The 14,502-nt window shown below is 40.3% G+C and overlaps 1 protein-coding gene across 1 annotated transcript; it reads left to right on the forward strand.

Annotated features, from left to right (window-relative positions):
• Positions 3,171-10,387, forward strand: LOC102175539 (olfactory receptor 1F12-like). Its single transcript, XM_005696801.2, has 2 exons — positions 3,171-3,185; positions 9,437-10,387. Exon 2 carries the CDS (start codon positions 9,446-9,448, stop codon positions 10,385-10,387), a length of 942 nt encoding a protein of 313 aa, XP_005696858.1. The 5' UTR covers positions 3,171-3,185; positions 9,437-9,445.

The following is a 14,502-nucleotide window of genomic DNA, read 5'->3' on the forward strand; positions in this document are numbered from 1 at the left end:
CCCCTCTTCCCCCACCTCCAGTGAACACACTCCATCAGCCAACATAGGCCCAACTCTCCTGTCACTTCAGACCCTGAGACCACCTGTAGTGAGTGTGGGAAACACAACAGACTCCCTGCAGGTCTCAGAGCCCAGAGGGGAAGGAAAGTTGTCAAAGCCCAGAGGAGATGACCCTTAGTGAGGCAGGTGGACAGTCTACGGGAGTCAACACAGCAGAATAAGTACACACTTGGGCTCAGTGGTCAGACTGTTTCATTCGAATCGTGGCTCAGCCAACTGACAGTAAGTCAAGCTCCCAGAGATCCATTTCCTTGTCTGCAAAATGGGCTTGAGAGCTGTCCCTATCTCATGGACTCTTATGAGATTTAAATTAATTTATGTAAATACTTGAAAACAGTACCTGACATGTTTATTAAGGGAGAATCCTGGGAAGGAAGAGAGCCCAGGCATGTGGCTCCTGTTTCTTTCTCCAAAGAGGATGAGGATAACTTCTCCCAACACTCATTATCTCAGCCTCTTCTTACTTGTGTGCAGAGAGAGAGCAGTCCTGTCTCTTATATCCCCTGAGGAGAGGGGCACCAGGAGAGGCCAGGATGGGCCAGAATGAGAAAGCATCAGAGCAATGGACAGCCACATACATTACAGCAGTGGGAAAACACAGCTGTATATTGGTCATTTTTCAGTGCATATACAGCTCTTGGAGTACAGCATCCACACATTTCTGAGTGTTACCTCTAAGCTCACACATTACCTGAGGCTTTAAGAGGTCCTTCCAGGAGCTTCCCTAGTGGTCCAGTACTTGGGAATCCATCTGCCGATGCAGGAGATACCAGTTCAGTCCCTGGTCTGGGAAGATCTCATATGCCACGGGGCAGCTAAGCCTGTGGTCACAACTGCTGAGCCTGCTTATTCTGGAGCCCTGTTCCGTGACAAGAGAAACAACTGCAGTGAGCAGCCCGCATCAGTTCAGTTCAGTTCAGTTCAGTCGCTCAGTCGTGTTCGACTCTTTGCGACCCCATGAATTGCAGCACACCAGGCCTCCCTGTCCATCACCATCTCCAAGAGTTCACTCAGACTCACATCCATTGAGTCCATGATGCCATCCAGCCATCTCATCCTCTGTCGTCCCCTTCTCCTCCTGGCCCCCAATCCCTCCCAGCATCAGAGTCTTTTCCAATGAGGCAACTCTTCACATGAGGTGGCCAAAGTATTGGAGTTTCAGCTTTAGCATCATTCCTTCCAAAGAAATCCCAGGGCTGATCTCCTTCAGAATGGACTGGTTGGATCTCCTTGCAGTCCAAGGGACTCTCAACAGTCTTCTCCAACATCACAGTTCAAAAGCATCAATTCTTCGGCGCTCAGCTTTCTTCACAGTCCAACTCTCACATCCATACATGACCACAGGAAAAACCATAGGCTTGACTAGACGGACCTTAGTCGGCAAAGTAATGTCTCTGCTTTTGAATATACTATCTAGGTTGGTCATAACTTTTCTTCCAAGGAGTAAGCATCTTTTAATTTCATGGCTGCAATCACCATCTGCAGTGATTTTGGAGCCCCCAAAAATAAAGTCTGACACTGTTTCCACTGTTTCCCATCTATTTCCCATGAAGTGATGAGACCGGATGCCATGATCTTCATTTTCTGAATGTTGAGCTTTAAGCCAACTTTTTCACTCTCCTCTTTCACTTTCATCAAGAGGCTTTTTAGTTCCTCTTCACTTTCTGCCATAAGAGTGGTGTCATCTGCATATCTGAAATTGATATTTCTCCCGGCAATCTGATTCCAGCTTGTGTTTCTTCCAGTCCAGCATTTCTCATGATGTACTCTGCATAGAAGTTAAATAAGCAGGGTGACAATATACAGCCTTGGCGTACTCCTTTTCCTATTTGGAACCAGTCTGTTGTTCCATGTCCAGTTCTAACTGTTGCTTCCTGACCTGCATACAGATTTCTCAAGAGACAGGTTAGGTGGTCTGGTTTTCCCATCTCTTTCAGAATTTTCCACAGTTGATTGTGATCCACACAGTCAAAGGCTTTGGCATAGTCAATAAAGCAGAAATAGATGTTTTTTTGGAACTCTCTTGCTTTTTCCATGATCCAGCGGATGTTGGCAATTTGATCTCTGGTTCCTCTGCCTTTTCTAAAACCAGCTTGAACATCAGGGAGTTCACAGTTCACATACTGCTGAAGCCTGGCTTGGAGAATTTTGAGCATTACTTTACTAGCACGTGAAATGAGTGCAATTGTGCGGTAGTTTGAGCATTCTTAGCCCACATACGTACATACGTACATACAGCTAGAGAGTATCCCCTGCTCTCTGAAACTAGAGAAAGCCCATGTGCAGCAACAAAGACCCAGCACAGCCAAAAATACACAAAATTCAAAAGAGAGAGAGACCATTCCACTGTTACATTAGCTGAGTGCTTCACAGGGATGGATATCTGATAAGACAAGTGAGTCCTGACCATGTGATGTCTCACCTCCTTTGCCCCAAATGGGTCCTTTTTTATCTCAGGCAACACTGATAGATCACAAATTTTAAGTCCAAGGACAGCCAGTATTGCTGACAGAGTGTTGCAGGCAGGGAAGATAAAGCTTATATTTAGTGAATGTCAACTCATGCCAGAAAAGGTTATTTGTTATTCATGTAATAGTTGATATTTGTTGTCTCAGGGCCTCTTGGGGGAATAATGTGTTCAATCCTTCTTGAAAGGCTATTAACAACTTCCACATCTTATAATTCCCTGAATCTCCTAGAGAATTGTCTGTCAGGTACATTATCCCCATGGTTGCCACTGGGAAACCCACAAGGGGATGAAGTAACTATTACTAGAGTGGAGGGAGCTTGTCAAGATTGGGTTCCCAGAGGCTACAAAGAGCTATAAATTTCAATGTAGGGAAGCCGACATTGTGGTCACTCCAGTTCTTACTAAGCCAGCCATATGTTCTGCAAGAACCATTCCATCTCTCATCCTTGTATATCTAGGGGGTGGGAAATGCAATATGCTCCTGTTTTTGTTTTCCCCATTAGCCTGGAGGCTGACTTGGAAGAGAAAGTCTCATCCCAGAAGGTTACTAATATGAGCTTCTGGTAAGTGCGATAACCTTTAATTGGTCAAAGCCACTAAGAAATGAGTCAGACTTGGAAATGAGCACTATGTGACTCTCTATCTCTTTCTGCAAATCTACTTTTTCCTTCCCAAGCTGCAGACAGGTTTCCTTTGCTATTCAGTCCACACAGCTTGAAGTGGCAATAGATTAAATTCTCAATTTTCGTATCTTCTCTGCCCAAGAACTAACCCTACTTCACCTGGCCATCCCCCACCACCCCTCAAAGACCCCTGAGTGAAAGGGCAGGGACTTTGATGGAAAGATGGAGATAATCACAGGGCCATTTTCTCTTGGAGATTTTTCTTTAAGCTGAAGAAAAGGATCTACACACTAGAAGTAGCTACTGACAAGGTAGAGAGGCCTTCTACATTTTAAATGCAAAGTGGTGAAAGTCATTGGTATTTTGGGACCCAGAAAACTCAGGGCTGCATCAACACTAGTCACACTGGCAGCTCTGAGAGCACTGGTGCCTGACATAGCATCATTTTTGTCAAAGCAAGCACTGGCAGAACAGTAGTGATGAGTGACTTAGATCAGAAGGGGAAGAAAATAGAGGGTTCTATCCACCAGGCTGAGGGAAAAGAGTTCATGTGAGAACTTTCTGGGGACTCTAAATATAAAAGGTGGCAAATGATAGAAGCAGAAATTTCTTTTGTGCCAGCCTGATGTAGAGGTGAGGGAAATTACAGAGAGAAGAAACTTCCCAGGAAAGACTTTTAATAATTTTCCCCCTTCTGCTTCTTGCAAAGCTCAGAGCCTGCCTTCCCCTCCATCTTTGCCCACTTGATATTCCATGGTGAAATGTTGTAGTCTCCACAGATATTAGAGAACACTTTTCCAGTGAACATTTTTGAATGCCCTCTATGTGGGAAGAGCAATGCCAAGTGATATGATACAACTCTATCCTGTGTTTCCTGAAACTGTATCAGCCTGAAGCCCAAGAGTGATAATAAACAACAGGCTGTTTTTTCATCTACTATTACAATCCCTGCAGTCTAAGGAAAATTGCTTTAATTATTTCTGGCAATTCCCCAGAAGTTCTTGCATGAGCTCTGTGTTCTCTGGAGTCCAAAGAACCAATGCCTTTCTCCATTTTGCCTATCTGTATGTAGAACACCTCTCTCTTTCCATTAAGTTTTATTAATCAATCATTTAAAAATTAGTTGAACAGAATCCCTCCATTTTCTTTAGTTTCTGCCACAGACTCTCCATCTTTTTGGCTAAGACATAAGATAATGGGACGGGTTAAAAACCAATAGTAGAATCAAAGATGTGTTGTCTTGCATTCTCTGGCATGCAGCTCATTCTACCCCAGAATCAGTCTGTCTTTATAGGCAAGTATAAGTATTGGCTTATAAAACTGAGTTTCCCTATACAAATATAAAATCTGAATAAAATCCAGTCCATGTGCTCTCCAAAGTATCTTACAAGTGAAAAAGAATCATGAAAACGAAAGAACAAATACATAATTATTTATATTTATAGATCTTCCCTGGTGGCTCAGACAGTAAAGAATCCACCTGCAGTGTGGAAGATCTGGGTTCCATCCTTGAGTTGGGAAGATCCCCTGGAGGATGGCATGGCAACCCACTCCAGTATTCTTACCTGGAGAATCCCCATGGACAGAGGAGCTTGGTGGGCTACAGTCCATGAGATCACAAAGAGCCAGACATGACTGAGCAACTAAGTACTACACATATATATTTACATGTGCGTGTTGGTCACTCATGTTCAACTCTTCAGGACCCCATGGACTGCAGCCCATCAGTCTTCTCTGTCCATGAGATTGTGCAGGCGGGAATACTGGAGCAGGTTGCCATTTCCTCCTCCAGAGGATCTGTCCGACCCAGGGATCCGACCCACATCTCCTGCATTGGCAGGCAGATTCTTTACTACTGAATCACCTTGGAAGCCCGTATATATTTGAATAGTGTATATTTTATATATTTATTATGTATATTTTATATATAGTCTCAATGGCTACTTAGCTTAGAATAAAAGTCACTATAAAATATGCATTGAAAACACATACTTCTATATGATATAAGAAAGAACTTCTTAAGTTTTTAAGAAGTATATTCATTCACTCAACCAATACATGTTGATTGCCTCCAGTATGTCAGGAGGCGTAGTGATTAAAAAAAAAAAAAGACAGACAAATGTCCTGATCTTATAAATCATCTATTTTATTGATGCAGATTAGAAAATAAAGAAGAAATTATTTTTTAAGAAATAAGAAAATTCTTGATAGTAATGAATGACATGAAGAAAAATGCAGGGCAATGCAATAGAGAATACCTTGAGGAAAAATTCAACTGAGGCAGTCAGAGAATTTCAAGACAAGAAAAGCCAGATAGACATAAACTTTCAGTGTATGTTAGGAAATTCTAAGGACGAGAAATTGAGCATGGCAAGAGAGAATGCTAGAGAGGTAAGAAAAGGATTATGAAGAATCTTTTATGCCATCATAAGGAATTTGGAATTGGAGTTGAAGGTAATCGAAAACAACTAGAAGTTCTTAAGAAGGGAAAGGGAGGAAATTTTTGTTTTAGAAAGATAATTCTTTTGTTGTTGTTCAGTCAGCAAGTTGTTTCCAGCTCTTTGTGACTGCATGGACTCCTCTATCCTCTGCTATCTCTGGAGTTTGCTTGGACTCATGTCCATTGAGTCAGTGATGCCATCCAACCATCTCATCCTCTGTCAATCCCTTCTCCTCCTGTCCTCAATCTTTCCCCAAATCAGGGTCTTTTCCAGTGAGTCGGCTCTTCACATCCAGTGGCCAAAAGTTTGGAGCTTCAGCACCAGTCCTTCCAATGAATATTGAGAGTTAATTTCCTTTAGGATTGACTGGTTGATCTCCTTGCAGTCCAAAGGACTCTCAAGAATATTCTCCAGCACCACAATTCAAAAGCATCAATTCTTTGGTGCTCAGCCTTCTTTAAGATCCATCTCTCACATCTGTACATGACTATTGGAAAAACCATAGCTTTGACTATTTGGCCTTTGTCAGCAAAGTGAGGTCTCTGCTTTTTAATCCGCCATCTAGGTTTGTCATAGCTTTCTTTCGAAGGAGCAAGCATCTTTTAAATTCATGGCTGCAGTCAACATCCACGGTGATTTTGGGGCCCAGGAAAAGAAAATCTGTCACTATTTCAACTTTTCCCCTCCTGTTTGCCAGGAAATGATGTAACCGGATGCCATGATCTTAATTTTTTCACTCTCCTCTTTTACCCTGATCAAGAGGCTCTTTAGTTCCTCTTCACTTTCTGCCATTAGAGTGGTATTCTTTACAAAATATGAAAGAAAACTTGAAAGGAGGAAGACTACAGGAAGTAAAATGAATTTTAAGTTTATTACAAGTATTCAGATGAGAGATGATGAAAGTCTGACATAGACAGTATAATTAGGAATGAAGAAAAGGAATATGAGTGTGAGAAAAGTGAGAATCAATGGAGCTTGGTGATGCACTGGATGAGTCAAGGATAATTCTAAATTTTCTGGCTTTTATTGAAAGCTCCTTAAGGGTAGAGACCATGCCTTTCTTGTCACCACTGTTTTTCAGTGCCTAAAACAGTGTGTTAATTTGTGGTAGATGTAAATATATATTTATTTAATAATAAGATTCTTCTTCCCAAAAAGCAATATCAACAAGACTTAAGAATTGATTAGATGTACAGGTTAACGAAAGGTAGAAGTCCTGGGATGAGTGCCAAGTTTTCTTTTCTTGAATAACTGGATACACTGTGGTGCTATTTATTGATAAAGGATACATGAAGAGAGGAACAGTCTTCAAGCAGGGAGGAGAATTTAATGGATTCAGTTTGGGAAATCTTAGATACAAGTGTCTATGATATCCAAGTTGACATTCAAAGAGCACTGGGAATATGAGCCTGAATATGAAAGAAAGTTGCACTAGAGAAACAAATTTGGGAGAGATTGGCATACAGATAGTATGAAACCCAGGGGATGAATAGACTCATCCACAAATATCTGTAGGATGAAAAGAAAACAAGGCGTAAGATGAAAACCAAAGAAATGTCAACATTTCAGGGATTGTCAAAAGAAGTAAATTCTGCAAAACAACTGGAAAGAAATAGCCAGAAAGATTAGAGGAAATCTGAGAATAAATCCAGAGAGGAATAGAATTTCTCTAGGAAAGAATCCTAAGAGGTCTAAAAACACAAGGACTGAGAAGTGTCCACTGAATTCTTTCAAGAAGACTTGGCAGAGCAATTTATTGGAATTCCTGGGGCAGTAGACAGAATGACATGTGATGGGAAATAAGTAGGATGTGGGGAAGTCAGTTCTGTGAGGGGTTGTGTCATGGAAGAGAGAGTCAGGAAGAAGCCAGAAGTAGTCACGAATCTGGAAAGGGATGTTGAAGATGGAAGATACTGAAGCTGAAAGTATGGGTCCAACAGAGCAGGAGAACATTCAAGTTATAGAAGAGAGAAGGGAGTTTTAAGAGAAGTGGGAAAGGGGGGGAGGGACATATGTGGAGGTGTCAATCTTTTCAGGAAAGAAAGATAATGCTTTTTTGTAAAAGGAGGGAAGGGGGAAAGGAAGGATAAATGGAGATGCAGACAAGTTTTCTGCATCATGTCAAGAAGTCAGGCACATCCATCTTGCAGTGGTTTCTATTTTCTATGAAACTACCATAAGTGAAGTAATTGATGTGAAGGGACGTGCTGGAGTAAAAAATTTGAGAAGATTTAAAACAGTCATTGTAAAGACAAGAAAGAAACCTGCTTTACCCCTAGTCTGGTTTTGTCAACCATAGTTTGCATTTTTTGAGTAATCATTATTTGCTAAAACCTTTGCATACACCAACTCATTTCATTTTCACAACAACCTTTAAGGCAGGTGCCATTATTATATATGAGAAAATTAAGATTTAGAGAGGTTAAGTGACCTGGGGTCTCGTTTCACTGTGGCCGGCCTCAGAGCCCACACTTTCCAGGATTTTTTCTGTCTCTTGGAGAGTACTCCATTCTTCTGAAATTATTCACATGTATATGTGAACATTTGTCCTCTGAATTATTTTCTATGACAATTATTTAATTTTCTTAATTATTTAATTACAGTATTTTCCGTCCACAACCTGATTTCAAGTTTCTTGCATTAGGAGCTTTGTCTTCTATTATTTCGTGTTTTCTATAACTCCAAGAAATGCAGGAGCACAAGTATTAACAACATTTTATAAACATGAAGCCTTTTTTTGTAGTTATAGTTAAAATATTACTAAACTATTAAAAGAGAATCTTTTAAATCAGCCATATTTGGACATAACTTTCTGTATGTGTTCCTCTTTACCCTTATCTACTAAAGAAGAACACACAGTGTATTATATAACTACATGTGCTATATAACTTTTAAAATTATTTATAAATATTTTCCTGTTTCTCACAGTGTTCAAGTAAAATAATTTTTGGAGGTTTAACTTTTTAAACTTGTCAGGCACATTACTATGTTTTTTCTTTTTATCTTAAAAATATAAAATAGTTTGTTTACATCTTATGAATCCTAAATGGTAGATGTCTGACTTATTTCCAAGAACAATGGTTCATATGGGGTTGGACAAAAACCTGTAAAATAATCATCATTTAAATCTCCATGTTTGGCATAGAGTCCTTTAGTGTGTCAGACTCACAGATATGTTCCAACACACAGCTGACAGGCAGCCACACAAAATGGAGAATGTGCAACAGTTGGTATCAACATGGAAAATAGGAAGAGAGTCTTTGCCTACTGTGGGGAGATATACAGAGACCCTCCGAAACCTCACAGGAGGAAATGTTCCAATAAGTAAATCAACTAAAGAAATGGATGGTCATGCCTAAGGTCCACTGACCTTGGGCTTCCCTCGTGACTCAGACAGTAAAGAATCTGCCTGCAATTGAAGAGACACGAGTTCAATCCCTGGGTTGGGAAGATCCCCTGGAGAAGGGAATGGCAACCCACTCCAGTATTCTTGCCTGTAGAAATCCATGGACAAAGAAGCCTGGCAGGCCACAGTCCATGAGGTCACAAAGAGTCGGACATGACTGTGACTAACACACAAGGTCCACTGAGGCTTGGTAGAGAGCATCAGAGAGAAAATAGCATGGCCTAAAGAGAAAATATTTAGTAAATGAGACAAGACTAGGTGAGCATGTAAAAAATGAGAAGGAAACATTTTTTTTTTCTGTCAAAAATATTTCATCCTCCAGGACTTCCCTGGTGGTCCAGTTGCAGGGGGCACAGGTTTGCTCTCTGTCGGGGAAGTCCACTTGCCACAAGTTGCAGCCAAAAACAGAGTCATCCTCTGGTCTTCATGCAGATACATTCAAGTAATGGAAAGGCAAAACCAAACCAGCATCTCTGAATTTCTCCTCCTGGGTTTCTCAAGTTGGCCAGAGCAACAAGAGCTATTTTTTGCACTTTTCCTGTGTCTTTACTTAGCAGGGCTGTTTGGAAACATACTCATCTTGCTGGCCATTTCCTCAGACCATCGCCTCCACTCTCCCATGTATTTCTTCCTCGCCAATTTGTCGGTGGTGGACCTCTGCCTTCCTTCATCTACAGTACCCAAGATGCTCCTGGACATCCAAACACACACTCAGTCCATCTCCTATCCTGGCTGCCTGGTTCAGATGTATTTCTGTATGATGTTTGCCAATATGGACAATTTCCTTCTCACGGTGATGGCCTATGACCGTTATGTGGCCATCTGTCACCCTTTGCGTTACTCCACCATTATGACCCAGCACCTCTGCATCTCCCTCGTGGGTGGACCTTGGGTGATTGCCTTTTTGAACCCCCTCTTGCACACCCTTATGATGACCCATCTGCATTTCTGCTCTAACAATGTCATCCACCATTTCTTCTGTGATATCAATGCTCTCCTCCCTCTATCCTGTTCTGACACCAGTCTTAATCAGTTCTTGGTTCTTGCTGTGGTGGGGCTAATCTTTGTGGTACCCTCAGTGTGTATCCTGGCATCCTACAGCCTCATTATCTCTGCTGTGATGAAAATTCCTTCTGTCAAAGGAAAATTCAAGGTGTTCTCCACCTGTGGATCTCACCTTGCCTTGGTCATTCTTTTCTATGGAGCAATCACAGGGGTCTATATGAGTTCCTCATCTAACAGTTCAACCGAAAAAGACACAGCAGCATCAATAATTTTCATGGTCATAGTCCCTGTGGTCAATCCCTTCATTTACAGCCTAAGGAACAATGAGCTAAAGAGGGCTTTAAAGGAGATTTTAGGCCAGAGCAAAATCTTCTCCCAGTGATTCATTCTGGCTGAGTTCAATAGGCGGTGAATCCTAATGAGATCATTATTTTCATTCTCATCATAATTGAAAAACTGTGACAAAATACCTACTTTTGCTTTATTGACTACTCCAAAGCCTTTGACTGTGTGGATCACAACAAACTGTGGAAAATTCTTCAAGAGATGAGAATAACAGACCACCTGACCTGCATCCTGAGAAATCTGTGTGCAGGTCAAGAAGCAACAGTTAGAACTGGACATGGAACAATAAACTGGTTCCAAATCAGGAAAGGAATACATCAAGGCTGTATATTGTCACCTTGCTTATTTAACTTATATGAAGAGTATATCATGCAAAATGCTGGGCTGGATGAAGCACAAGCTGGAATCAAGACTGCTGGGAGAAATATCAATAACCTCAGATATGCAGATGACACCACCCTTATGGCAGAAAGCAAAGAAGAACTAAAGAGCCTCTTGCTGAAAGTGGAAGAGAAGAGTGAAAAAGTTGGCTTAAAACCCAACATTCAGAAAACTAAGATCATGGCATCTGGTCCCATCACTGCATGGCAAATAGATGGGGAAAGAGTGGAAACAGTGACAGACTATTTTGGGGGGCTCCAAAATCACTGCAGATGGTGACTGCATCCATGAAATTAAAAGATGCTTGCTCCTTGGAAGAAAAGTTATGACCAACCTAGATGGCATATTAAAAAGCAGAGACATTACTTTACCAACAAAGGTCCATCTAGTCAAAGCTATGGCTTTTCCAGTAGTCATGCATGGATGTGAGACTTGGACTATAAAAAAAGCTGAGCACTGAAGAATTGATGCTTTTGAACTGTGGTGTTGGAGAAGACTCTTGAGGGTTCCTTGGACTGCAAGGAGATACAACCTGTCAATCCTAGAGGAAATCAGTCCTGAATATTCATTGGAAGGACTGATGCTGAAGCTGAAACTCCCAATACTTTAGCCACCTGAGGCAAAGAGGAGAAGGCAATGGCATTCCACTCCAGTACTCTTGCCTGGAAAATCCCATGGATGGAGGAATCTGGTAGGCTGCAGTCCATGGGGTCGCTAAGAGTCGGACACGACTGAGCGACTTCACTTTCACTTTTCACTTTCATGCATTGGAGAAGGAAATGGCAACCCACTCCAGGGGACGGGGGAGCCTGGTGGGCTGCTGTCTATGGGGTCACACAGAGTGGGACACGACTGAAGTGACTTAGCAAGATGCAAAGAACTGACTCATTTAAAAAGACACTGATGCTGGGAAAGATTGATGGCAGGAGGGAAAGGGGTCAACAGAGGATGAGATGTTTGGATGGCATCACCGATGCAATGGACATGAGTTTGAGCAGGATCCGGGAGTTGGTGATGGACAGGGAAGCCTGGTGTACTGAAGTCCATGGGGCTGCAAAGAGTCAGACACAACTGAGCGACTGAACTGAACTACAAAATACCTAATTAAGCTTGACACCTACCTCACTTTGCTACAAACTCTAGGAATGACATGATCATAGGACTTATCCACTTGAGTTCCCTAAGATATTAATAATGTGGCAAATATTTAAGTCTCTGAAAATCACAATACAAATATGCAATCAGCAGTAAAGTGCATCATTAAGACATCCCATATGGCTAGGATTAATGCAGGAATATGGGGAAAACATAAAAGATAATTTTCCTAGGACTGCCTAGAGTAGACAGGAATAGGTAATTACATTGTCATTCATGAAAAACAGTAGAGAATAAATGGGCTATGTAATGAAAGTTTCAAACCATGACTACAAGTTGAGGTAAGAAAAACAAAGATATTAGTAAAGGCTTAAGAGGTCAAGTAAGGCTTCAGTGAAAAGACAGTACTTTAATCTGGGGCTTAACCACAGATGAGTTTTACAAAGGAATAATGAAAATATTCAAAATATATGAGGAAGAAGTTTAGGTAAGGAGGACCACGGTGTGTATGAGCAAATGTATTGACTAAATTAACCTTAATGCAGTGAAGGGTCCATATTGGGATTGGTGAGAATGAGGGATAGATTATTTCTAACCCCAATGTTATATTCATGTTTTACAGCTATATTGCATGCATTTCCTATAATCAGTCTTTATTCCTTTGTGTTAAAAATAAGATTTATATCTGTTGTCTATGTGTATACCTATATATCTTCATGATGCTCTACAAAAAATTACCTGGGAGGCTATTAATTATAAATTTAAATTTTAAATTTTTGTGTGGTTATTTACTCTGCGATATGCATAGAGTTGCCTATATGGGTAGACCCTGCCAGCAATAGAAAGCATATGCCCTTGTTAATTTTGATTTAAAAATCATATCTGATTTAACATTTTCTGTGTCCATAATGTTCCCCAAAGCTCTGCAAAGAGCATTGTTCCATAGGCCATAAGTCCCATATTTTAAGTCAAACCATCCAAAATATTTCCTCAAAGCTGGTTTTTTAAAATGTTCAATCATTCTTTATGACGTGATCGCTGAGAGACAGAAATAAAGATAAAAAGATAAAGATGAGATAAAGATACAGGTTTTTTTTCTTAAAAGACATCCTGCTATAAACGTGTATTTACTTATGATAAGAAGACCTTCTACAAATTACCTTTGTGGTTTTTACTCTTTTATGATGAGAGAGAGATCAGAAAAATTTGTTGGAGCATGTAAAGATCAATGCAAATAACACTGGTGCAAAGACAGAAGCAACAGCAAAAATCAACCAGTTCACAATTCCCTGTCTCTTGAGATATCTTTGTGGGTACCAGATATATTAGTTGCAAATAAGAAATCAATTATTCTTAATTAAACAGAAAGCTTAATGAAAAAGTACTGTTCATAATGAACTCATCAGGAATTCATAAAAGTGCTGGAAGGGTTGGAGAAGCAGACTATCGATATAGGAAACTGAAAGAAATGGAAACGTGCTCTTGGATTGGAAGAATTAATATTATTAAAATGGTCACACTGCCCAAAGCAATCTACAGATTTAATGTGATCCCTATCAAATTACCCATGAAATTTTTCATATAAATAGAACAAATAATCCTAAAATGTATATGGAGCCATAAAAGACCCGGAAGTGCCAAAGCAATGCTGAGAAAAAGAACAAAGCTGGAGGCATAACCCTCTCAGACTTCAGAAAAAACTACAAAGCTGCAGAAATCAAGAGTGTGGTATTGGCACAAAAAACATGAGGATGTGGAGAAAACAAAACCCTTGTACACAGTTGGTGGTGTAAATATAAACTGGTGCAGGCACTGTGGGAAAGAGTATGGAGGCATCTCAAAAATCTAAAAATTGCCATATGACCCAGTAATTCCACTCCTGGATTTATATATAAACAAATCAAAAAAACACTAATTAGAAAAGATACATGCACCTCAATATTCATAGCAGCATTATTTATAATTGCCAAGATGTGGAAGCAACCTAAGTGCACATCAATAGATAAATATATAAAGACTATATAAATACAATGGAATACTACTCAACCATAGAAAAGAATGAAATTTTTTTATCATTTGCAGCAAGGTAGATAGACTTGGAGAGAACTATGCTAGCAAAATATGTCAGACAGAGAAAGATAATATATATCTTTTATCAGAGAAAGATAATATATAACATGTATATGCAAAATATACATCTGTGTATATCACACATGTAAAATCTAAAAAATAAAACAAACTTGTTAGTAATAGCCACATATTCTGGGAAACAAACTCACTCAGAGGACAGTGCAGATAGTGGAGTGCAGTTTATTACACTGGGGGGCCCAAGGCAGAGTCTCCTCTTAGCCAAGGACCCCGACCAGCATTTGTGAAAATCTTTTATACCCCATGTATACGTGTCTGAACCCACCACCCCAATTTCCTTGAGACTTACATAAAACAAAGGAAGGGTAAATACAATCACAATAACCCCATCATTCATGTGTTATGTGTTCAAACAGTTAATAATCAATAAGACTTTATGATCTGTCTGGAAGCAGGGGTGATTGTTTTCTTTTAATCGATGAGTAACCTGGATGTGATCTTCAAGATGCCCCTGTCCAGAGGGGGTCTTATCTTTCTATTGTAGTTTCCATAGACACTAAGCACAGAGTTCAGAGTCCATTGGAGAGG

The sequence above is a fragment of the Capra hircus genome, chromosome 23, assembly GCF_001704415.2.
Source record: "Capra hircus breed San Clemente chromosome 23, ASM170441v1, whole genome shotgun sequence".
In the NCBI taxonomy this organism is placed as follows: Eukaryota; Metazoa; Chordata; class Mammalia; order Artiodactyla; family Bovidae; genus Capra; species Capra hircus.